General features: G+C 40.0%; 1 protein-coding gene and 1 long non-coding RNA gene across 7 annotated transcripts in view; one reads left to right on the forward strand and one right to left on the reverse strand.

The window, feature by feature from the left end:
- The window catches only part of HIVEP1 (HIVEP zinc finger 1), a 142396-nt gene that overhangs the window by 103341 nt on the left and 11492 nt on the right, over positions 1-27563 (reverse strand). For 2 of the 6 annotated variants that reach the window (XM_072813975.1, XM_072813969.1), the window contains exon 3: positions 931-1235. The exons of the other annotated variants lie outside the window; for them this stretch is intronic. In XM_072813975.1, the coding sequence (XP_072670076.1) occupies positions 931-1063 (133 nt within the window). In that variant the 5' untranslated portion in view covers positions 1064-1235. The remainder of the gene's footprint in view (positions 1-930; positions 1236-27563) is intronic. 6 annotated transcript variants of the gene reach the window in all.
- On the forward strand, positions 717-27432 carry LOC140626280 (uncharacterized). The gene is made up of 4 exons (XR_012025470.1): positions 717-1086; positions 2476-2642; positions 25338-25523; positions 26931-27432. It is a non-coding gene; the product is annotated as an uncharacterized lncRNA (long non-coding RNA).

The raw sequence follows: 27563 nt of genomic DNA on the forward strand, positions 1-27563 counted from the left end.
CAGGAACAGCGTTGAGATGCCTTCCTGTAGCCAGTCATCTGCTCTGCACCACACACCTGCTCGCACTACTGGGCCCCAGGGTACCTAGAATTTGTGACTCTACATGAGAGTATCAGTTGAACAGAAAGCCTGAAACATCTATGGGGGGAAAAAAAAGGTCCATGTTTCCTATACAGGAGATTCCAGGTGTATCCTAACTGCTGAACTAGGAACCGCAGATGTCAAGCCCAGAATTCACCTTTATACTCAGAGGGTCTCTGCATCCCCGAACTATGCAAACCGACTTGAGGCATACTCAGGCTTTTAAAAAGCAAGAAGAGCACCGTTCAGAATAAAAGAATGCTAAGGAACCCCAAAACGGGACCTGAAACTCTCCTGGCTGGCTTACTGAGAAAATGGGAGTTATCCATGACTGCAGGTGACGTGTCGGGGTGGGAGAGCACAGTTAGTTCAAATGCTTCCTATTGGGGTGTATCAGTAAGAATGAAGTGGCCTGCGTGGGATGACCTAAAATTTCACAGACTGAATGACAAAATAAATAAATAAAATAATAAATAAAAATACAAAGGAAATGGCACCCTCAGACACGGCCACCACGAAAGCAGAAGTGAGGGAAAGCCCAAGCTGACGAGGGTAATGAGCTCAGCGGTGGGGGTGGGAAGAAGACGTGACGGGGGCAGATGCTCTGCGGGGCAAGATCCTGCCCAGGTGGCTGGGCCCCCGGAGAGCTACCCCGCTGCCTGGGGAGCCGGGAGTGTGAACAGGGGGCAGCCCGTGGGCCGCACGCAGGGCCTGGCGGCCAGGGAGCGCCCGGTGTGACCATCTCCCCCACTGTGGCCCGAGGATCCCTCCCCCCAGGCCGTGTGGGCCTCTGGCCAACTGCACAGCTTCCGGATTCCCACAACGATCCTGGCGGACGCCTCTCAGCACCTGACACGGCCTCGCGTGGCGCGGTCCCTCGGCGGCCTGGCACGTCCCCGCCCAAGGCGGCACTGGGCGCTGGCAGGGCCCCGAGCTTCCACGTGTCTGGAAGGCAGCCAGGATGATGTTGCCGTGGAGCCATCCACAAACTGCGGGGCCAAGTGTGTGAGTAGCGTCTCAGGCACCGCGAAGCGCTGTGGCAGGAAGAGGAGCAAGGCTCTGGGGAAGACAGTCCAGGGCCTACTTCCGGCCTCCCACACGATGCCTGTGAGGTCTGCGGCTTCTTGCTCCTGTATGCCTCAGGCGTCCCCTCTCTGAAACGGGGACAACACAGTACCAACACGCTGCAGGACTTTTTTTGGGGGGGGGGGGGGTTGGGATTCAACAAGGTAAGGAGATTAAGATTAAGGTCCAGAAATACAGAAAGAACTCAATAAATGTTGGCTGTTATCCTTAGGGACGTATACAAAATACTATTCCTCTATGGTTCCTTTTTCTTTCCTTTTTTTTTTTTCTAAAAGATTTATTTATTTATTTATTCATGAGAGAGAGATAGAGAGAGTGAGAGAGAGAGGCAGAGACACAGGAGGAGGGAGCAGCAGGCTCCATGCTGGGAGCCCCACGCGGGACTCGATCCCGGGACTTGGGATCGCACCCTGGGCCAAAGGCAGGCGCTAAACCGCTGAGCCCCCAGGAATCCCCTCTATGGTTCCTTTTTGAACTACTAGTCAACCTTACAACAGCAAAGTGTTCCAAATACGTCTTAAAAAGTCTGTGCAATCTACCAAAGTAGCTCAGATAGTCAGGACGACCAAGGTAAAATTTTTTCTAGTTTCTATTTTCCTAAGATTATTTGAAAATCTTTCCCCAGTGAATTCTGGGTTATTTAAATTGCATGTAGTTCAGGTCTTCACTCAGTGTTCCTACCAAAAGCTACTTTAACACTGTTGAAAATCATATTCATTTATAAAAAGAAACTTTAAGCAGTAAAAATATAAATTACTGGATTTTCGAATTGGCAGCATGTAAAAGATGATTGTAAAGCATGGCTTCCCAATGCTTCTAAATGTTATAATCAAAATTTTATTAGGCATGTTTGCACCACTACAGATGTTATAGAAAGCATTTACTAAGCACGCGCTGTTAAAATGATAATGTGTTTTTAACTGGTAATAAATGAGGTTTGAGATCTGCTGTAAAAAGGCGTTTACACACTGCAAACACCACTAACATGCCCTCCGAGGCCTGTGTGGGTCAAGCACCAACAGTCACCTCTTACGTAGAAGTGTATGCTTCACTAGCAAGCAGTAACCCCAAAGGTGTTTACTAAAGAAATTCAGGAGACAGGTCAAGGCTGTGCCCATTGCACAATCCCAGGGGACGCTGCTCACCCTGTCTCCCAGAAATGTCAGCACAGTGGCCCTGGGCCACCTTCCCACTCTGACAGCACCTTGAAAAATGTGCCCAACTCATGACATGTGAGAGGAGTAGACGAACCAAATAAATCTCCCTCAACGCGTCAAATAGATTCAACACGCTCCCCCTTCCTTTCAGATTAATCTAACGTGTCAGCCGCTGATGCTAACATAGAGCAGAGCTGTCCTGCTCCTCCATCTACCCCTGGAGCCTCTGAGGACTTGGGGCCGGGCTGCTTGTCTGCAACGGAAGATGGATTTGTTGGATACACATGCACGTTCACCCAATCTCGCTTCTGACCAGTGGTATGTAGGAAAATGCCCCACTGCTGACCAGGGTTTTGGAACAGAGATGGAAAACTAGAAGCCAGGGCCCACACCACGTTTCAGCCCTCTGGCGATCTCATTAGTCCACTGTTCCCCACTAACTCGGCTACATAGCACAGAAGTCCTATAACCAGAAAATAAAGGGAATCTTCTCACAAAGCATATTCAGCCTATATCTACAAAGGCTGACAGGTCGGTCAGCATCACAGTGGAAGCTCCAGAATGACTATAAAGGAAGGACACAGGGCCATTCCTTGAGGAGGGAAGAAGCAGCTTGCTAAGACAGGTGCAAACCATACTTGCAGAGCGAGCTCTCAGCCGTAGCCAGAGATGTGTGGTTGGAGGGAGCAGCTAATAGGGCGATGGGACGGGCAGCCCTAAAGCTCCCCGAGGTACACTCTGGTGCCCCCCTTTAGTCCCTAATTAAAAAGCTAGTTTGAAAGTCCAACTGAAAATCATTTTGTTCAGCAATCAAAATGTATTTTGCCTTAGGGAAAAAAAATGACACGTACACATTGGTGTGTTGACCAACTTATAAAGAAGCCCATAAATTTGCCCTCCAAAGTCACAAAATATTAATGCAGATCCCGATTATTCATCATAACAATGTTCTACGGGGAGAACAAATTCATTTAGCATTCTTACCCAGGAAGCCTGAAATCCATTTTCCCAGCCTTCCATTCATGGCTTTAAAGTTGTGGTCTCAGCAGGGGCTGGTGACCCTGCACAATGCATCATTTACATGCATAGGACATTAAACACAGACACACAGTTTACCACAGAAAACTCTAAATATTAAAAAAAAAAAAAACTGATAAAATGCTAGAACCCCATATTCTCACTCTCACCACCCACTCATGTCATCTTCAGCAATTATCTACACTCCCCTGCCACCTCAAAGGTCCACCCCTCAGATTATTCTGAAGCAAAACTCTGGGAATTTTTGTTTGGCATACTCATCGGAGTGCCACTGGCATTGAGATAACAGACATCAGAGGTTATTAGAAATTCCACAAGGTCTAGGATAGTCTCTAAGTTTTATTAACTTCTAGAAGTGCCACTAACGATCTAGCAAGGAAATGCTGGGGAGCACCCGATTCACTGGGAACCCCTCTTGCACTGGACAGAGAAGCATCAAATGTCCCCTGAGCTACAAGCAAACCGCATGGAGTGGGAGCCACTGTTAGGTGAGCACTTGTGAGCACACAAGCACTATACGTAACGCCTGCCTAGTTCACCAAAGGTTTTTTTTTTTTTTTTTTTTTTTTTTTTTTTTTAAGATTTTTATTTATTTATTCATGAGAGAGGTTGGGGGGGCAGAGACACAGGCAGAGAGAGAAGCAGGCTCCATGCAGGGAGCCTGATGCGGGAGTCGATCCTGGGACTCCAGGATCAGGCCCTGGGCCGAAGGCAGGCGCTCAACCGCTGAGCCACCCAGGGATCCCCTAGTTCACCAAAGTTTTAAGGAAAAATGAACAGGTAAAAACAGAGCCTTTGGAATTGAAATTTAGGGTATTTCAGGCAAACATTAACAAATGTTATTTAAAAAAAAAGTGAAGCCAAACTTACCTTTTTGGAATTTAAAACTAAGAGCTACTGCCACCAAAACTGTATGGTGTCAGAAGAATAAGTAAGTCAGTAAACCAGGCCAGGAGGCCAACTGCATGCGGGAAATTATGGCAATTCTGTGAGAAAAGGATTCTTTACTTACTAAACAATCCTGAAAAATTGGTCTTATTTCTGGGGAAAAAAAATAGACGACATACGAAAATAACCACACACACACACGCACACACAGCAAAACCAATTAATTGCTTCTATCAAAGAAATAACTGAATAAGTTAGAGAAATTGATACCTTAGATTACTAAGTATTTTAGATTAAACTAATTAAATATGAATGAAGATCTATATATGATGAGTGGAAGGATGTCCCTATCAAATTATTCAGTTAAAAAAAAGGAAATTAGAGTCATCATTTGGGGCAGAAAATTAAAAATTAGTAAAATATTTTTTGTGTTTATGTCTGAACACAAAACGATGCAGAAAGAGCAAGCTATTAACAGCTTAGAGGGGGAAAAAAACAGAGGCCAAATCAGACTACAGATCCACTGCCCATCAGTCAGATCCTTTCTCTGAATAAATAACATTAGAATTTCTTTTGGGGTTCTAAAGTAGAACATGTAGGTATGAGATGCTACTCTGCTTCTAGCAGTGACGTGCTTTCTAAGTCCTTAGCTAGAGTTGCATTTCTTTCTTTCTTTTTAAAGATTTATTTATTTGAGAGAGGGAGAGAACACATGGACATGCATGCACATGGCAGGGGGCAGGGGTGGGGGGGTGGGAAGCGGGCTGGGGGCTGAGGGAGAGAGAGTCCCAAGCAGGCTCCACGCTCAGCCCAGAGGCCACTGTGTGGCCCAAACCCAGGACCCTGAGATCATGACCTGAGCCAAAGTTAGATGTTTAACTGACTGAGCCAGCCAGGTGCATTTCCTATACACAAAATGAGAAAACCAGACTAAGTGATTCAATTCACCATGCTACTTGACTTTTTTTGCAATATTGCCAAGAAAAGCATTGTAACCTTTAAATTGTTTACTTGGCTTCTTCAGCAAAACGTGAACTTTATGACAAAACAGACAAAAAACACAATTCTGCTTCTACACATAAATCCAAAGGAAGTACAAGGGAAATAGAGAAGATGACAGAGGAATTCACTCCTATCTAACCTGAGAAAATGTCTCCAAAAATTAAACTGTTTGAGGCCACATGAGTTTGAGTGGCAGGGACTCCAGTACCCTTGGTATCACTCTTTGGATTCAAGGAAAATCAATAAGGTGCCATTGAAAAGCACATTTAATTTCCAGTCCTTATCACAAATCCACCACATAAGCAAATCACTTGCGGTGCCCCTAGAATCACAGCACCAGCCATTTGTTTTTATTACAGACAAGCCACAAATAAATGGTTTTAAGGACAACTGAGCCTACATCATGCTTTTTCCACAGGGGCAATACTGCCTCAAATGAGGAAAAACTAGTTCTTGGTGGACAAAAATATTTGAGCCATTACCATGGTTTGTGGCCATTCGAAACTCCACCCTACCCAACAAAGTCTTAGTTCTTAGGATTAATATTTAATATTTTTCATAAGGCAGAAATTTAAAGTTAGTCGTCAATTTTTCTCTTTAATGGGAATAACAACAACAATAAAAAAGTGAGAGATGCTGCTCTGGATCATACCTACAGAGTAGAGTTACAAAGGAGTATCCAAAAAATTCCTACTTAACAAGTTTTCACCTAAACTCTAGACACACAGCAGGGACCCGAGGATGTATAGTGGGCTTGGAGTATTTTAAATGTTGTTAGGTATAAACTAAAACTGTTCCTAGCTAAACATTGGTATAAACATCCAAACTATTAAATAACCAAATTCAAATGTTAAGCGACCTCTGAACTGTTAAAACTTCATCTTAGCCATGTATATTTTAAGCAACTTTGCTAATGGTATGTGCATATAATATTTAAATTCAGTAAGTGTATTCAAATAGTTTTCCCCCAAATATTCAAAACATGTCCAAACTGAAAGAGTTCCAAGTTTCTAAGATAACTATAAACATATTCAAATACAAAATTCATTCTTGCCTTTATCCTGGCAATGAAATATTTATACTTGCCTTACAAAGACCCTACCCTACGTTATTTCTACCTCTCGCAGATGAAAAACATTGTCGGGGGACCTGTTCCATTCAGCCGCCTACCTTCCTGTTTTGATTAGGATCCTGTCAGTTGGGTCACATTACAAGACAGTTAAAATATCTGACGTGTCTGCTACAGTGCACTTTTATCTTCAAAAATTTAAATCATATGACTTTTCTGTATCAAGCAGAAAGTAATAAAAATTGAATGAAACAATCATCATACTGACTATGTTACCTATGTTTTGCCAGGTGTCATTGTTTCTTTCTAGAAAGAGCAAAATGAGATGGTGTGGGATAGCCTCAAAAATCTATGATTAGTTTAAAAATCAATTGTCAATATTTTTGAAGTTATGTATCCACAGATTTTTTTATGCAAGACAGAAGGCAAGAATCAGATCAATGGTCCTTCATTGTGTGGGAGAACTAAACTCTTAAGAGAGAAAATGATTTAATTTCAAATTTTTCGTATCTTTTAAGAGGATTAACTTCTGTGATCATAAAAGATTTGCACCACCTGGTGGAAAAGCAAAGATTCAAACACAGTTAAATCTCTTTATTATAGAGCATTTCTTAGTTCCTCTGGGATCAAAGCCCCTTTTAGGCCCTCTGATGAAAGCCATGCATCCCCCTCACCCAAAGCAGGCGTGTGCATACACATTCACAGCAGGTGCATACTCAAACACACAAATATAATAAGCACTTTCAACAACTCCTGGATCCAGCAGTAGAAAACATTCATTTTTCTTTGTTTGTATTTTCTCTAAGATGCCCAGCATCTGAACCTTGGGGAATCCACCACCTGGTGACCTGGTGGGCGGCCAGGCCCTTTTCTCTCCCCTGTCATGATCTCCCATGTTCTGGCTACACACATAGACTCCCACCTGTCTTTTAAACAAATATCCACTGTGGTGGAAATTATGTGGGCAATCCCATATCCTTCCAAATGAACTCCTTCTCTGAGTTTCTATTGTTTGCCATCATGAGCACTGACTGTACACTCGTATATTTTTAAGTCTCTGCCAACTGCCCACCCACGCACCCACCATCAACCAATCCATCTAACCAACCCGGAGCCAATAGATCAAAAGGGGGGTTAAAAACCTATTATAAGTGAAGATTAGGGAGAGCAGGTTACCAGTCACAAAATGCAGAAATACCATTTTCAACCTGAAGAAGGATTCCTGTAAACGAACCCTGAAGAGAGGCTTTCTTATCAGGATAGCTTCCATATTGCTCTGGTGATATTTGAGACAATAAGCATAGTTTCAACCAAAGGTGACTGGCAAACATTTAATGAAAGAAAACTGGCAAAGAAAAGCTAGGTGGCACGGAAACAAAAGGCAAAGACTGTCCATGTGTGCGTGTTTCAAATCAACAAAATAAAGGTCTGTGCCTGCTTCCCATTAGCGGTGCCACATGAAGACAAGTACATCAATGTTCTTCAGCACAGCTGAAGAAGTGTTCCAATCTGAAAAGGGGCAATCCTGATTTTTGAAATAATCTCAGATTTCTTGTTTAGATGAAACAGAAACAGGTCTAAATCCTTTCAGGTTCGATAAATATGTATGATCAAGGAATGATAAATAATTTACCCAAGGACACATAGCTAGTTTCTGGGAAGAGGACCCAGAGGTAGAAACGTTTACTCTATGTGCAGGTTACCCTGCTGGGTATGTTAAATAGAGCAACTATTTTTATCCTCATCACAAACCTTGGATAGATATATCATACATACTTTATAACTGAGAGTGAAGCTCAGAAGTTAAATGCCTCAGCCACAGAGCTCTTAAGAGGCAGAGTGGAGATTCCCAGATTAGAAATTTATTCATTTCTAAAGTTCATCCTGGTCCCTTCCCTGGCTGGCTTTGGGCTTGGGGGATAGGACCAGGTTGGGATGGGTTGTTCTTAATGTTTCATGTATACCACATACATCCTTGCAGTCGAGTAAAATCTACGGACCTCTTCTCAGAATGCTTTTATTTTTTTCATCTTTTTACATGATGAATTCTACCTAACTTTACTTTACTTTTAATTGAATTTTAATGAACATACAGTGTTATATTAGTTTCAGGTGTACAATATAGTGGTTCAACAATACTATACATTGCTGCTCAGTGCTCATCCCAATAAGTGTATTACTTTTTTTTGAGAGAGAGAGAGAAAGAGTGTGTGTACAAGACAGGGCAGGAGAAGTAGACTCCCCACTGAGCAGGAAGCCCGGTGCTGGGCTCGATCTCAGATCCTGAGGTCATGCTCTGAACCAAACTCAGACACTTAATCAACTGAACCAATCAGTGTACTCCTGATCTCCTTCACCTATTTCACCCATTCCCTCCACCCACTTCCCCTCTGGAAACCACCTGTTTGTTCTCTGTATTTGAGAGTCTGTTTTTTGTTTCTTCTTTTTTTGTTGTTGTTTATTTGCTTTGTTCCCAAATTTCACATATGAGTGAAATCTTACAGTATTTGTCTTTCCCTATCTGACTTATTTCACTTAGCATTATACCTTCTAAATTCATCCATGTTGTTGCAAATGGCAGGATTTCATTCTTCTTTGATGGCTAATATTCCAGTGTGTGTGTGTGTGTGTGTGTGTGTGTGTGTGTGTGTGTGTGTATCACATCTTTTTTATTTATAAGTCGAAGGATTGCTTGCATATGCTTTTAAGTGCATAAAACATATAGGATAAAAAAAGGAGGGCAGCCCCGGTGGCTCAATGGTTTAGCACCACCTTCAGCCCAGGGCCAGATTCCGGAGACCTGGGATAGAGTCCCACATCGGGCTCCCTGCATGGAGCCTGCTTCTCCCTCTGCTTCTGTCTCTGCCCCTCTCTCTCTGTCTCTCATGAATAAATAAATAAAATCTAAAAAAAAAAAAAAAAGGATAACAAAAGGAAACCAGTTACACCAAAATACAGTCCTCAAATATAAAAAACACATATGGAAATTGTAATATCTGTGTTTCTTTAGAAAAGCATTAAAAAAGATCTAATAGATCACCAAATAACTACTATTATTTGCCTTCAACTTAAGGGACAGCCATAGATCAAAACATTTAAACAAAGAATTTGCATGGTATTAATGTCTTATGAAATGTATCATGTTCCTTAATTTTTCCTACACAAGATGCTTAAAATAAAAACGACAAAGAAAAACAATAAGTAGGATTTATCATTTAGATATTATAATAAAAATTTTTTTTTACAAAACAGCAAAATACTGCTACTACCTCTTGCAAACACAAAATTTTTTCCCATAATATTCAATAAAACTTGTTTCCCAACCACATAAAAGTGCATTACCCACAAATATGTTCATATTCAGCTATAACCTGTAGTAATAAACTACAAAAGGAAATACACTTTCATGGATCAGGAGTCAGAAAATTTAATTTTTGCTGCTGATTCGCATACCATCTCAAGAAAATCATCACAGATCAATGTATGAATAGCCACAGTAGTAAATACACAAAGAAATTTACACAAATGAGTACCCATTTTGATTCCATGCACTTCAGTTGTGTTTACTGTTAGTCAGACAACCAGAAATATTCAACAATTATAGGACAGAGCATGACCAACAAAACAAAAAATGCGTACTGTACTCTCAAAGAGGAAACCACCACATGAGGTGAAAACAAGAGTCCTTTTCCACCCTTAGTAACAACATACACACCTTCTAAGACCCAGTCCTCACCACCGACCCCGTGCCCGACCCCCATGTTGAGTTTACCCTGGAAATAAAAGTCCTTGTAAATACACACGTCCCCCTCGACTCACACTTCAAGTCTTTATTCACACTGTCACCTCTTCTCTGATCCCTTCCTCCCAAATGATTCGGCCAATCCCCATATATTCTCCAAGACTCAGCTCATGAAATCACCTCTGGAAAGCCACTCTTTCAAACTCTACTGCTAGCTGTGTTAAGTGCCCATCTACACGACCATACGGAATCATGTGAGGAGCACTACATCCCCAGGTGGCTCAGTGGTTGAGCGTCCACCTTCAGCTCAGGGTGTGATTCCGGGGTCCTGGGATCGAGTCCCACATCACACTCCCTGCGGGGAGACTGTTTCTCCCTCTGATAGGTCTCTGCTTCTCTCTCTGTGTCTCTCATGAATAAATAAATAAAATCTTTAAAGAAAAAAGGTTTAAAATTCTCATATTGCTGCCACCCCAACAAAAACATGTCCACAAAGGCCATATAATTGCATACTCTGTACTATACATATGTTTTCATATATAGCAGGCATTTTTCATGTTTCCACAAGATCTCAAAACTATCATTTTTAAAAGTCTGTTAGTACAGAAGATCAATTTAGTATTCTACACTAAAGGGCATACAAGTCACTTCTACTATTTTGCTATCACAGATTACAGTAAAATTAGTGTCGATGGGGAAATACCCTTTGGCCCCTGACAAGTTATTTCTTTGGGATAAATTTTAGGACATAGAATGCCTGGCTGAAGGGGTTTATTCAAAGGGGTATAGGCAGAGTATAAACTAAGTTACACGGAGTACATGCACCTTTAAAGCTCCATCACATCACCAACAACAAATGATAATACTTGTTCTACCAACATCAGGCATCCTGATTGCTTTAAAAAAAATCAAATGCATTGGTAAATAAAAATTATCTCCAGAGAGTTTTTACTTTCCCTTTTTATTACTGAGAGTAATTTGTCCCCTTACCTATTACCTTTTCTTATACAGCAGAGTAAGTTACCATTTTAAGATTAACTCTATCATCTTTGAAATATAAATACTTTTTATTTTTAGATCAGTCATGCTTTTTATTTCAGAGCTGTATTTCTCCAAACCTGAGAATGGAACCTCTCCAGGGCTTTAGGGTGTTCTTCTACATTTTCTATACTTTTCTATATTTTGATTTTCTTAATATATCCATTCTTTAAAATCTATGTTGACTTTTGGGGTAAAGTTTCAGTATCTGCCCCCTCCAAGCATCTATTCATTTATTTCAAAATTCTTTTTTTTTTTTTTTTAAGATTTTGTTTATTTATTCATGAGAGACACAGAGAGAGACAGAGAGGCAGAGACACAGGCAGAGGGAGAAGCAGGCTCCATGCAGGAAGCCTGACATGGGACTCGATCCCGGGTCTCCAGGATCAGGCCCTGGGCTGAAGGTGGCGCTAAAACGCTGGGCCACTGGGGCTGCCCTCAACATTATTTTCTAACGATCTTCCCCGGGTTTTGGGTGTTCATGTATATACAGGACGATTCCAAAATTACAAATGTCAGAAGATGAGATTCACTTTAGAACTGGATTTTGGAAACAATCAAGTTGGCTGATATGCACAGAAGTCCACAGAGCAAGGGATATATGAAAAAAATCAAATAAACTACAAGCAATTTTTTCAGTCTGGACTTATCTAGATTCACATGTCAATGAGTCCTCACTCCACCTCTCTGCACTGTCTTTATTGTACATTAAAAAAGAAAACCACGACTGTGATTCTTTCCCAAAACAATACTGCATATAAATTTGAAAAGGATAATGAATTATTTAAATGCTACCTTGTTTTCATGTTTAGTAAGTCCTACCAGCAGAATTCTACAGAATAAATATGGATACCCTGGGAGAGATTAAGCTGTTACTCAACAGATACACTCCAACTTTATTTTATTTTTCAAATAACTTGGGAATATACTGAACAGTTGTTGTCACAGATTAAACTCGACAGATCAGTTTGAGCCAAGACCATACATGTGTACGTACTCATACGCAGATAGACTCTGCTACATATGCATACACACTTTATGTAACTAAAAATAATAATATCCACATCCATGAGGTGTCAGTAGTTCTTCATACATTTGGTACCAACAGCTTGATTCACACAAATGGTATTTTTCCCAAATCTAGCGTCCAGACCCTGAGCTTAATTCGAGTTGTTTCTCCGAGATCTTTCTGTTGAGTGACATCTTGCACTTACAAGGCTTTTCCAGTGACATGTCAGGTCATATGCCATATGCAGCCTGGCTCAACCCTCAAGTGGAGAAACCACACCAAGTGTCCAAGCTATGGTCCTTAACCAAGGCTCTCACCAATGAATTCCTCTTGTCTCTCTTTCAGACTTACTTGATGAAGGGAATTAGGAATGTTATATGTCGGTCTCATGCGCTAAAATGGGGACTCAGAGAATTGGTCTGAAATGAACAAGGAAAGTGAACAAGGAAAGTAAAGAGAATTCTTGGGGGTCGGGGATAGCTTTCCTATCAAACCAGAAAAACACTGCCTTCCCAGACTCTTTCCACAGCTCTACTCACCCCATGGCACTTATCACCTCGCACTTGTGATGGTAGGGACTTGTCTCACTGCTCCCATTGAAATGCAGGACCCTGGAGGCTGGCATTTATGCCAGAGCCACTTTTCTATCCTCCACAGCACTCAGAGGGCACAGCACTTTGCATGGTTTATTTATCAAATATTCACTGAGTACAAAACAAAAAAATATTCAATCTACACAGAATAAAAAGTCCAAATTTTCCTTTCATTTAATAAAACTTTTCCAAAATTTTTATCATACTAGTCTGATTTTTTAAAGCCCGAGAGAACAAGTAATAATTTTTATAAACCTGTTACAGACCTGCCTCAAGACTTGCATTTATATCAGTGTTTAATAGAAGCAAGATGCATATATAACTCCATACTCTACTCCTGCAACAAATGCAGGTGCTCAAAGGACCATTTCATGTTGACAAACCCATAATTTAACTACCGAACTCTGCTGTATCATGTGTGTTATAGGCATGTATGAGTTGCTGGATCCGACCTCATTCCAGACAGCATACACAGCTGCAACTCCAAGGGCAGGGTGACTCCCATAAGCCATCTGCCTAATCCTGTCCACCCTATATCTGACTTCCTGATTTCACTTTGCAATGAGAGAGCTCTGGATCCTGATTTCCTGTATGTCTAAATTCTGCAATATCCATATTGCAAAACTTAGAGCTTAAGTACTTCCTCTTTTTTTTAAGATTTTATTTATTTATTTGACAGAAAGAGTGCGAAAATACAAGCAGAGGGAACACAGAGGGAGAGGGAGAAGCAGGCTCCTCACTGAGCAGAAAGTCCGATGATACAGAGCTCAATCCAAGACCCCAGGATCACGACCTGAGCCGAAGGCAGATGCTTAACTGACTGAGGCACCCAGACACTTAACTGAGACTGAGCTACCCCTTAAATACTGTATTTTCAAGAATTACATGTAACAAACACATTGTCCGTAACACACACATTCTTTGGGAGAAAATTAAAGCTTTCAAGAAGAGGCAGTGTCCTGAAACTTAATTTTTAAAAATTTAATAAAAAACATTACAAACTATTCTGACATAGGGTGCTCTGACAGTTAAGTAAAATATTACATAAGAGGAACTGTTAGCTTCTCAGCTTCGAAAATCATAGAAAAGTATGGCTATTCATAAAAGGCTCTGGATATGCTTTAGCCCCACCATATTCTCTCTAAAACCAAAAATGACATTACAACCTAATGAAGCAACTAGAGCAACCACTTCCTCCCAATGCGCTTAAATATCAGAGGAGAGCACCTCCAAACCAGAACAGAGTGAGATGTGTTCCAGCAAGTCCCAAGAAAATTTCTCTGTAAGTCTTTGATCACCTCTACTAGAGGCCTTGTTTTGCCCCTCCCAGTCATGTCCTGAGAACATCTAGATAATGATCCACTTTCTTTCGTTTTATAGACCTCTTCCAAAAGGCAATCTTATACATGTGAGCTCATTCACCATAAAGTGGCCATAAAAAGTTTCATTGCCACTTATAAACACATAAAATTTGGATTTTAGAAAGGAAATCACTATCAAGTATTGGGAACACTTGGGATACCTAGAAAGAGCATTCAACTAAAATGTACTCCAAGGAAAACACACTGTATACTTCAGTACTGTATAAAGTACCAAAATTATCCCAAAGAAGGAAAAGGAATCTGAGGAAGCAAAGCTAGGTAAAGCAAGAAGCAGATAATCTGAAAAAGCGAGAAGCAAAAAACTCAAAAGTCACCAAAACTGCATTCCCAACCACAGGCTAGCATTTGCTGAATACCTACTATGTCTCAGATGTCTCCCTGATGTTCCATTTAATCTCCAGAATAACTCATCAAGTAGGTGTTATTATTCACCATTGAAGCTGAAGAAACACAGACTCAAAGGGATCAAAATGCACTCTGAATCACAGAATCAGGATTCAATCCCAATTCCACAACTCCAAAACCCCAAAGCTTCTGCATTTATTTTTTCCAACTAAACCACAGTTCCAGTGACAGAAGTTTAGACCAAAAAAAAAAAAAGTTCTCAGTGAGCAGGTGTTTAAATGAGTAGTATGGATGTACAATATCAATAATGGCTACACTAGTGTCCCAGGGGCATGATCATCTCACTTTTTATAGCTTTTCAAAAGCAAGAAGATTTTTGGCCAACCTGATGGGTCTCTCTGAGCAGTTCCAAGTAAAAGGCTTGTTAAGACACGGCACAAAACTGATGTTCTGAGAACCCAGGGTGGGGCTTAGACCTTCACAGAAAATGGAGCAATGACAAAATTCACGAAGTGGACAGATCTTCTCCGCAAAACACAACCTACAAAGCCAGGCAAAACTCACAAACCACCAGTTCAGCGTTCTAGAAACTGAGAAGTACTTCTCTGTGACAAGTACTGAATTTCACACAGGATCAGCAGAGCAGAAGACCATGTGGTTTCTGCAGGTGGCCACTCCCATCTCCTTGCCCCCAGCTCCGTTAGTGCAATAGTTCAACTGTGAGGGGGCGCTGAGAATACCAATAGCTTCACTGCCTCTGCCAGTCCAGGGCCCCTAGATATGGAGCACTGTAAGAGTGGCAATCCCATCAGCAAGGGAAAACAAAGGTGTTGGATTTCTGCTAGCCTGAAACTAAGGTCCTGTGCAGGGCAAGCAGGACACAAGCAGACAAGTTGAGATTTAACAGGGAGTCCTGGGAGGTGAGACAACCATAGTGTAATTAATAAACTTTCTACAGATGTCCCAGGTTGACCAGAGATTCTGCATATGCATTGCAGACATGAGAGTGGGTCGTGCCACCCACACAATCCTTGGTGACAGAACCTATACCTATATACACAATGAAGATACAAGGGGGGTTGAGCTCAATGTAAAAGCTGGGCCAGACAAGAGAACTGCCTGAAATCTGAGTGCACTCCCCAGCCCACACACAGATCCATCAGCAGAGTGAAAGCTCTACTGATGTGAGGTCAACCTCTCATCAATCACTGGCTGAACATAAAACTATGAGCCAGGAAGGTAACCCCTAGGAAACTAGGCTTCCAGTAACAGGAAAACAAATCAACGACAGACCTGAACAGATAGCAGCAGGCACACTGCATGGGAGAGATGGCCTTCACAGAATTATTCCAGGAAAGTTACTAAAGAAACAGAATAATGACAGCAACGACAAATACACAAGCAACAAGAACAATAAAGAGAGTTGCTCTAATCTATTACCTGAAGTGTAAAATATTCAACAAAAAACTTGGAAGACATTAAGAGAAACAGGACAGTGTGACCCGTACTCAGTGTGACCCGTACTCAGTCAATAGGAGCTGTCTCTAGTGCTCCCAAATGTTTAACAGATTAAGACTTCAAAGTAACAATTATATGAATATACACATTTAAAGAACTGAAGGAAACAAAAAATGAAAATAAAGAACCAAAGGAAACCATGTGTAAAGAATTAAAAGAAAATATGATAACTCAACAAACAGAGAATCTCAATGAAGAGATATAAATTATAAAAAACAGAACCAAATGGAAAATTCTTGAGTTGAGAAGTAAAACAAATGAAATTTAAAAACTTACTAGAGGGGTTCAAAAGCAAATTTGAGCTGGCACAAGAAAAAAACCAGTACAGTTGATGATTGTTCTATGGAAATTAGCCAATCTGAGGAACAGAAAGAAAGCAGATGAAAGAAAAATGAACATAACTTCACGGGTGTGTGAAGCCAAGTTTACCAACATATGTGCAGTGGGAAAAGGGAAATAGCTGGGAAAAAATATATCTTCAGAAATAGTGACCTAAACTTCCCAAATTTGATAAAAAGCCAAAACCACCAAACTCTGAATCCCAGAGGTTCAACCCAAAATACAATAAACACAAAGAGATTCACACCTAAACACAGCGTACTCAAACTGATGACAAAGAAAAAATGGAAAGCAGCAAGCAAAAAACAATTCACTGTGCACGGAGCAAAACAGCACGAGAAACAGCTGACTTCTCATCAGAAACAATGGAGGCCAGAAGGCAGTGGAAGGTCCAAACTGATGAAAGGGGAAAACACTATCAGCTAAGAATTCTATAGCCAGAACACTACTTTTCAAAACTGAAAAAAGGAGAAGAAATAAAAGCATTCTATGATTTATTTAAAAGATAATTTGCTGCTAGAAGACTCTCCTTATAAAAAATGCCGTATTAAGTCCTTCAGGTTAAATAGAAGTAACACAGACAATTGCTCAAACCCACATGAAGAAATGAAGAGTGTCAGAAATGGTGAATAGAAGACTTACTATTTTTTCTCATTTTTTTATCTTGAATGTTTTAAAAAATATAAGATTGTACAAAGCCATAATTTAACACTATAGAGCTATGGTTATCACATAAAGGGATGAATCATGTTTGACAACAACAGCATAAAGGAGAAAAAAAGAGACAAACAGGATCAAAATTGCCATGTTTTACCAGAGTTCAAGTACTATTATTCTCAAGTAGAAAGGGATTCACTAAGGAGCATATTATAATGTCTAGAATAACCACTAAGAAAATTACTCAGAAATATAGTAATGTAACAAAGAAATCAAAACTATATACTAAAAAATATTTAATGCAGAAGAAGGCAGTGACACAAGAACAACAAAAAGTGTGAAGCAAGTAGGGGCCCCTGCATGGCTCAGTAGGTTAAGCATCTGACTCTTGGTTCTGGCACAGATCATCTCGGGGTTATGGGATCAAGTCCCGTGTTGGACTCTGTGCTCAGTGGAATCTGCTTGAGGATTCTCTCTCTCTCTCTCTCTCTCTCTCTGCCTCCCTCCCTCCCTCCCTCCCTCCCCCATTGACCCTTCCCCCACCCCCACTCACATTCTCTCTCTCTCCTTTCTCTCTCTCAAAGCAAAAAACCTTTTTTTAAAAAAAGTATGAGGCAAATAGAAAAGAAATAACAAAACGGTAAACATATGTCCAGCAATAAGCACAGCAATGTGAATGGAATGAACACCCTACACAGAAGACAAACTGTTAGGCTGAATAAAAGAGCAATTCCAACAACATGCTGTCCATGAGAGGTTCAAAGAATCCAAAGGCTCAAAGTAAAAGGGTAGGGAAAGATATACCATGCAAACAGCAATCCTAAGAGAGCTGGAATCTCTATAATTATGTCAAGTAAAACAGATATTAACAACCAACTTGACTTAAGTGGCATTTATAGAACATCCTGCTAAAATGCAGACTTGGGCATTGCTGCTTACAACATTAGTCATTAACAGCCCAAAACTGAAAACAATCCAAAAGTCCATCACCTGGTAGATGGATAAATCAAAGGTGATATATTCATATAAGAGAATACTACTCAGCATTAAAAGGTCAAAAAAAAAAATCCTGATATATGCTACAATGTACATGTGTCTCAAACACATCATACTAATTGAAAGAAACCAGAGAAAAAAGACGTAAGTTGTGTGATTCCATTCTATTAAAGGTCCAGAAAAGGCAAATGTAAAGAGCCAGAAAGCACACCAGCAGGTGCCTGGGAGCATGACTGACTCCCATTAGGCTCAGGGAAATACTGGAGGTGATGAACATGTTCTAAAACTGAACTGCAGTAGAGGTTGCACAACTCTGTAAATTTACTCAAATTCATTAAATGTACACTTACGATGGGTGAATTTATTGCATGTAAATTACATCTTAAAAAGCTGTAAAAATATATATATATATATATATCTTGCAGTGGTTTCTGAGGCAATAAACTACTGTCTGGAGACTGAAAAACACTTTCCACAAAAACTTTATGAAACTCTACATTCTTGAAGATGTTACTGTAAATGTGAAGCATGTAACTCATCACTCATATGGCATTAATTCCACCAAAACATAACAGATCACTCTAAACTATCAACAGATAGAAGGCCAAATAATGCACTTAACCCCTCTGCCATGCAGTCATACATCTGCTTATATATGTAAATTGAATATTATTTCTGTGTTCACTCATCAAATGTTTGCACAGCTGGCTGGACTTTCACGTGTAAACCATTATTGTCTTCATGTCTTCAACTATAAATTTCATATGAGACAGGGGCAGAGCTGCTGAACTCTACCATGTGTCCAACCCATCCCAGCAGGGCCTTCAAAAGTCCAGGCAGAGGCTTCCAGAGTGGCCCTTTGTTTTCACTTCACTTCATGACCACTTTGGGCTCTGCTTTTCACTGAGAAAGGTCACATGTTAAAATACTGAATCTCACATCATTTTCGAGACACATGCTCACACTGGCAGGTCCCACAGTAACAAGACCTATGGTCCAATGTGTCTGGGGAGAATCAGCATTGCTTTCTTTCGTTTTCTTTTTTTTTTTTAAGATTTTATTTATTTGAGAGAGATTGTATTTATTTATTCTAAGCAGTGGGGAACGACTCAGGGAAAGGGAGGAGCAGGCTCCCTGCTGAGCAGGGAGCCCAACACAGTGCTGGATCCCAGGACCCTCATATCATGACTTAAGCTGAAGGCAGACGCCTAACACCCGAGCCACTCAGGTGCCCCGAATCAGCATCGCTTTCAAAAGTGTTTCTCAAACTATTCAAATAGTTACTATGAACTCAACCAAGCCCATCTTTAATGTATTTAAAATTAAGCAAAATAAAGTAAAACAAAACCAGAACATAAAGCTATCTTCTCTACTCATTCTCATTCTGCTAACCCAAAACCACCAGAAATAATCACTTGGAGATCAAAGGTGGTTGTGTAGGAAATATTGAGATTTCAGATATTCAGAAATGTAATCATGCTTTCTGAAACTGAAGAACAAATCGTGGGGCCTAATTGTCAATAGCACTTGTCATACAGATAACGGGTCCCATTCTCAGCACACCACCGTCAGGGAGTAGGGCTGCCTCTCAGGGCCCATGTTTCTGAAGGCACTCTTCTCAAAGACAGCTCTTTTTTTCTAAAAAACAATCCTTCACAAAATGTTTGGTGTACAGCATTGGGAATTGTGGCTTACGATATTTTTCTACCATTGTGAGTTAAATACAGAGGTAACTAAAAACTCAATACAACTGGAAGAAGGACAGCGTTCTAAAAGAATGGCTCCCTGATGACCCAGGCCTTTTGAGTGGAGACCCATGATCTTGGCATTAGAACATCAAGAACAATTAAATCTTTCTGTCAGACCAACTCAACCTCTAAGGCTCTCCCTTCACCTTATAACCAAAGGAATGTGAATTTCTTTGTCATGCGTGGCAGGTAGCAGTCCCTAAACCCAACAAAACAGCCCTTTTAAGTTCCCCTACAACTCATTCCTACAGTCCTCTGAAGATAGATGGAATAGTCTTACTTATTCCCAAACATAAAGGGGTCTAAAAATAAATAATCCAATTCCCCTCTATTCTATAGACAGGGATCAGCAAACCGCGTAAAAGGCTAGATAGAAAATATTCTAGGCTTTCTGAGCCATTTGCAACTACTGCTATAGCAAGAAAGCAGCCACAGACATATGTAAATGAGGAGGCATGGCCAAGTGCCAATAAAACCGTATTTACAAAAATGGTAGAAGGTTGGACTTCACCACTAGATTGTGGTTTGCTGACCCCTGCCTTAGAGTAACCGCTAGTTAAAGCTAAAAAGAAAATTACAGATCAACATCACCCCACTCCCAACCCCTGCCCACTCCCATGCCTTGTTCTCAAGGAAGAAACTAAATTCAAGTTATCTGCTCAAGGTCATATGTTGCTCTTTTCCTGATTTGTTCATATGCAGGAAGATGATTTTCTGAAAAAGAGAGACAGAGACTGCCTTATTCTTTTAACCTACCATCCTTTTCCTGGATATCAACAAATCATTCTGACCCTCGGTGAAGATGTTGTTGAGAAAATATGTTATTTTTTTAAAAGTTTTAGGTGCATAACAAAATTGGGGGGGACTGTGCAGAGATAGCACACATACCCCTTTCCTCCACACATGTACAGTCTCCCTTACTATCAACATCTCCCACCAGAGTGATAGACCGGTTACAACTGTTGAGCTTACATGGACACAGCATCACTCAGAATCCAGTTTACATTATGGTTCACTCTTGAGGTTGTACATTCTATAGATCAGGACAAATGTATGATGACATGTATCCATCATTATAGTATCGCACAGAGTAGTTTCACTGCTCTAAAAATCCTCTGTGGGGAGGTTGTTTTTAAATTTCAAAGTATTGGGGCACCTGCGTGGTGCAGTCAGTAGAATGGCTGACTTTTGGTTTCAGGTAGTGATCTCAGGGTCATGAGCTCAAGCCCCGTGTCACACTCAATGCTTGGTGCAGAGTCCGCTTCAGATTCTCGGTCCCCCTCCCTCTGCCCCTCCTGCTTGTGTATGCATGCTCTTTCTCTCAAATTAGATAAATAAATCTTTAAATTTCAAAGTATTATAAGACAGTCTCTAGCCTCTGATATATCTTTTATAAATACTCAACTTACTATAGAACTCAAGTTGGTGATTTTATAATTATTGTGAATATAAACTACACATGTCAAACCTACAAAGTTTCCCTTATTCTTAAATTTTCAAGTTCATTGAGAAATACACTTCAATCAAGCAAACTAAACCAACAAGCATTCCTGATTTTCTCCCCATTAATTTTCCAGCAAAGTCTCAAAACTATTTATTTTCTCTGCCAATCTACCCTTCCTTTCTTTAAAAGCTATCTCAAAACTCCGCTTCATTCAAGTTTTCAGTGAGAAAGAAATTAACTCCTCCAAGTATTTTCTGATTGATTTATCTCAACAAGTTAGTTTTTGCTTCATCTTCCCTTTGAGAGTTCCATACTACAATGTTCCATATTCATCTTAAATTATGTATTTGTTGCTTTATATTGCCCTTAGATCTTTTTCATATGTTTGGAGACATATTAAAAACCCTTAGATGGCTAGGTGTGAGGTTAAATTTCTACATATAGCATACTAGCATGTTCACTGTTTGTGGAATTAAATGGAAGACTAATAAAATGTCCCTTTCATTCTTTCATTTCCCTTTCACCTACATCTACAATCTATAAGAGTCCAAATACATCTAAAATAGTACACTTTTTCTATATCCTTCTGTATCTACTTATGAGAAAAAATTACAAAATCTTTTCATCCATATTTTACTTAGAATTTTAATGTTTTCACATCAGTATTCCCAGAAAAAAGTTTTTAAGCATTTATGTCTAAAATTTCAACTGTTAGGCTGAGACTCTCATATAAATACTGCCATTCTTCTTAAAATAGAAATACTATATGAACCAGTAATTCCACTACTGGCTATTTACCCAAAGAAAACAAAAACACTAATTCAAAAAGATATACACACCCCGGTGTTTATTGTAGCATTATTTACAACAGTCAAGATATGAAAGCAACCCAGGTGTCCACTCATAGAAGAATAAAGAAGATACGGTATACATATACAACAGAGTATTAGCCATTTAAAGAATGAAATCTTGCCATTTAACAACATGGATGGACAGAGAGGGTATTATGCTCAGCAAAATTAGGTAGAGACAAATACCATATGATTCCACTTATGTGTGGAATCTAAAAAACAAAACAAACAAAAAGCAGAAACAATCCATTAACAGAGAACTGGTGGTTGCCAGAGAAGAGGTGCATGGAGGCGATGGGCAAAACAGGTATAAAGGATTAAGACATACAAGCTTCCAGTTATAAAAGAAATAAGTCACAGAGATGAAAAGTACAGTATAGGGAATACAGTCAATACTACTATAATGCTGTATGGTAACAGATGATGACTACATTTATCAAGGTGAGCACTGCACTACGTCTAGAACTATCAAATCACTATGTTGAACACCTGAAACTAATATAACATAGTATGTCAACTATACTTGAAAGATAAATTCTTAAAACAAATCATTATAAAAAAATAAATACTGCATTTTCCATGGTAAGCAAGATATTGCTACTTTCAACTACATATTACTAAGTAAATAAGTAAGCAAATAACTTCGATGGAACAACTATTTTCTCTCTCTTGAAGACTTTGGAAATTCCTTATGTTTGTAATACCAAATCCAGCTTGGAGTAATATATACATACACAGCTCTGAAATGAATTTCAACAATTAAAGACTTAGAGGGGGGAAAATAAAAGCCCTTCAAATTCTGACCTTCTGAGTGACCTCAGCTCTACATGCTGTGCTTGACAAAAGTTTTATTTTATAACTGAGATAGAGAACCTTTGCAAGCTCTTACTACTCAGGAAAACTCTACTATCAACATGAGCAAGTAGAAGTATGATGGACAAGATCAAAGGCACTGGAGACTCCTGGCTGTGGGGCCTTGGGCAACCAGCACCCTCTCTGTGCCTCATCCTCATGTCTATATAATGGGAGCAATAACAGTACCTGTCCCAGTCGGTTTTAAGGATTACATGAACAAAGATACTAAAAGCATGTTGAATATAGCCTAGCACACAGACCTGTGGACAGGTTAGCTCTTTTTACAACAAAAATGATAAAACACAATGTCCCTCTTGCCACCAGCTCACAACAAAACATAACCATGGGAAACAGTATGATTCAAAAAAAAAAAAAAAAAAAAGAAATTCTAAAGATCATTCCACAAATGTCCCAAATAAGATGCTGTTCAACATCAATTCACTTAAACTTCTCTGGCCAACTTTCTCATCTGTAAAAAGGGAAATGAAGTAAATGATCTCCAAGGTCTGTCCTTCCCAGCTGTAGAATTTGTAGGATTCTCCTGGAGAGGTGTCTGAGAAACCAGCAAGAGGGAGAACTCCCTGACACATCTCTGGCACTGTTCAACCACCTTTCAAGGTCCCTGGGCTGTGTAGCAGCTCAGTGCATGTTTACATATTTTTAAACTATCAAACATGACACCGATTGAATTCTTAATTTATTTCTGTTTGAACATTATAATATTAAGCAACTTTATGCTGATCTGGTCTTTTTCCTCCCTGGCAAATCTTTTTAAGAGTTGGAAAATAAGCACACTACTAAATGCAAAGCAGTTGGTACCTTTGAGTAAATTCGTACTCTCACCACATAGGCACATAGAAATGCCATAGGCACATAAATATCCCAAGTACCATAAAAGTCCAGCTTTGCATTGCATCAATTAAACAAGAAGAACACTTAGACTACTATTGTTCCACTTCACACCTAAAGGACCCCTATTCTCATTAATTACTTAGCAGGCAACCAGTTTTTGATCACTCTATTTTTTTCAAGTACTGTGGCACGGCAGTATGGCCTTAGAATATTTTCTAGAACAAAATTCAGCATAGAAAATACCCAAGAACCTTACATTTTTAATTTATTTTTAAAAAGTTGTGCCTCGGAGCACCTGGGTGGTTAGTCAGTTAAGCAGCTGCCTTCAGCTCAGGTCAGGGTCTCAGGGTCCTGGGACTGAGTTCTCTGTCAGGCTCCCTGCTCAGCGGGGAGTCTGCTTGTCCTCTCTCTCTCTGACCACCCCCCTTTGCTCATTCTCTAATAAAATAAAATCTTTAAAGGAAGTCACACCTGGCTGGCTCGGTCGGTAGAGCATGCAACTCTTGATCTCGGAGTTGTAAGTTTGAGACACAAGTTGGGTGTAAAGATTACTTAAATTTATTTTTAAAAGCCAAAATGAATGCAATGCTGCCTCAAATAAAAACTCCAAAGTAAAAGCCTTATAATCAAGAAGAACTTCCTTCTGAAGAATGACTTGAGTATTGAGAATAAAGGACACTATTTGGTTGTAAGTGTCTGCCCTGCAGTGATTAGTGGATAACATCATTAAAAATAACAAGTGCTTTATAAGAATACCTGAGGACCATTTGTAATTTTTGCATATTAGTAATATGCAAAAGAGTGCTGTTGAAAGGTTTTAAAATACTAAATATGGGAATGAAAAAATAGGGCATTTAATTTATTCACAAAACATTTTTTCAGATAACACAAGAACCAACTTTGTCCCAGACTTGTTCAAATTATAGGGCATTCTAAAGGTAGAACTTAAAATGTATGTATATAATAGGATATTCTATACACATTATGTATTTTCCTATTCTATGATAAGATAAAATTATACCTCATCAGAACATATTTGGTGCAAAGATGCTCTTAAATAAAATCATTACTCTGATTAATCATATTATTACATTTTGCATTTGCTTTTAAAAAGAAAAAAGCATTAATGTTATTAAGCATTCCAAAAGCATCAAATAAGCTCTCGATATGAGTTGAAAAATAATTATCTGAAAACAAATGGGAAGCTTGCTTTACGAAATCTAGTCTCCTATTTTTATCCTAGTCAGATGAACTAACAGCTATTTACATGATAGCTGCTAATAACTTCAATACCTTCTTACCTTTATCATCAAAAACTCTAAGTTATTTACTTCCTTCCTTCCTAGCTGCAGTCACATACAGAATTTTTTTTAAAATAAGCCATGGGTTATATACGCCACAAGATTTCTGACTTCTCAAATCTTAAGGCTGTTGTTAACATAGAACTGCTGGCTTAACATTCAAAGATGAAGAGCAATGCATGAACAGCTGGGATTCCATCTAAAAATCATCAGAATTAAACTTATTCTACTTACTGCTTTATGTAACAAGAAAACACGAAATTTTCTTCACGACAGGTGATTTATAAAACAGGCACGGGAGTGGGTCCACTCACTGGCAGCAAATGAAAATGTTCACATTTTTCAGATTACTCCTGAAAACGCACTGGGTTTCCAAGGTCCCACACGGGAGGGGAGCGAGCACGAGGGACAGCGCATCACTTCCACCCTACAGGATCCTGAATGTCAAATCCTTCCGAAAGCAGTTCCGTTACAATACTGCAGAAGACTTCACAATCGATCAATGTCCTTAGAACTAGATTCTAAACATGAGGTAAGCTGTGAATCCGTGTAGACGGACAAACTGGGGAGGTTGCACACTGGGTGAGAATTGTCCTTCCCAAATTCTCTTCTGCAGTGATGTGTCTCTTCTGCACCCCAAGGCGTGGATCACTAGGACCCTAAGACCTATCGGTAATTAATGCTGAGCACAGACAGGGAAACCAGATCACACCTTGCTTCCGGGTGGCCTCTGTTTGCAAAGCATATGCAACCCAAGAGTTTGGCACAAACCAGTTTTCTAGAGAAAGCGACAACTCTGTAATGAGTGTTTACCTGGTGTCAGGCATCAGTGCTAAGTGTTGCCATATTACCTAATCTTCACACATTATCTCTACTTTGCAGAAGAGGAACCAACACTGGAGGCTTGCCCAAGGCCATGCAGCCAGCCACTGATAACCTGAGGCCCAACTCTTTACCATTATGTTAATTAAATGTACCAAAGAGATAAACTCTAGGAATTCTGCCACAAAAACCTAATGTAAAACAAAAATTAATAATAACTACTTGGTTCAGGTGATTAAAATTTAATATTGTAACGGGTTTCTTCCTCAGAGGCTACCAAATACCACAAGAAGCATTTGCTAATCAAGGTTGAAAAGTGTTAAATAACTTTTCAGAGTACAAATCACCTTTAATCTTTCAGTTTGCCTAAAAAGCTAATGCAGATATGTTTTTGTTGAACAGAGATGGGTGATTAAAACATGCTCTTCTGACATGTAAGTTATACCCAGTTCAGATGATAGATCTATTGGAGAATAATGATGATGCCGTTATCAGAAGTTCAGTAAGGTACCTATAGACGCAAGCAATGGAGGCCCACCATGTATGTTGGGGGTGGGGAGCATGGTGGCAGGGGAGGGGATAGGGAGAAAAGCTCAAAGATGAAGAGAAATCTTTGGCAGAGACATCTCCCTTGCAGAGTAAGACAATAGAGTGGAAATGGGAAGGGGAAAGAAATACTTCCCAGAAAGAAGAGCAAGCACAGAAATACCAGATCTGCATGTGGAGCTCTGAAATGGCAGATTATTCATCAGATACACAGGAAAACAAGAAGACCAAACTGTGTCCGAGGCAGACTCAGGACTTTGGACCTCATCTTACAAGGGGATGATGGGTGGGCATCCACAGACGCCATGCGTGGACCTCACCCTTTACTTCTCACATTATAATAAAGCAATATTCAGAGCCAAACTCACTCAATCAATAAAAATGAAAAAACCAGCCACACCCAAATCCCCAAAATCTGTTTTGCAAAAGGTTAAAAAAATTTACCTTTTTACAAAAGGTTAGCACTTGGTATTTTGTACATTGACTTATTGACTTCCAATCTTAAAGTACATCAGTCTTTGAAACCCTAGGCCCAAATTCAACTCAAATACCTATTTTCTTTCTTCCCCAGAGTTTTGGAACACATTCACAACGATGACCAGCATAGCAGAACAACAGCCCTTTCTCTCAGGAGGACTGACATGGAAGCCCAGCAAGTCCCACCATCTGGGTTACCTCAGTCCAAGCAAAGGCCAGGGAAGGTGGGGGGAGATGGGTGATCAGAAAAGAATGATTGCTGGCGAGGGTGGCGCTGGCACATGCATCAACACTACACATGGGGGTTCCAGGTAGGGAGTCTGTCATAAAGTGGCCAAGAGCCCTTCTCCAGGGAACCCAGGACAACATACAAAATCTTTCTCCTGGACGCCAAGTGTTTACCTCATGCTCTTCAGAAATTCTCATTCACCTTCACGAAGGATATGTCAGTCGGGGGCGGGAAGGGCACCTGGGTGGCTCAGTCGGTCAGGTGTCCAACTCTTGATTTCGGTTCAGGTCATGATCTTGGGGTCCTGGGATTGAGCCTGTCAGGCTCTGCACTCAGCATGGAGTCTGCCTGCCTCTCCCTCTGCTCCTCCCCCCCACAATAAATAAATAAAATCTTTAAAAAAAAAAAAAAAAGGATATGTCAGTGTTACTCTAACCACCTGTTTCATGCAGACAGGCACCAAAGGTTCTATATGCTTTATAGGGCCAAGAGTAAAGA

Source organism: Canis lupus, chromosome 37 (genome assembly GCF_048164855.1).
Source record: "Canis lupus baileyi chromosome 37, mCanLup2.hap1, whole genome shotgun sequence".
Lineage (NCBI taxonomy): Eukaryota > Metazoa > Chordata > Mammalia > Carnivora > Canidae > Canis > Canis lupus.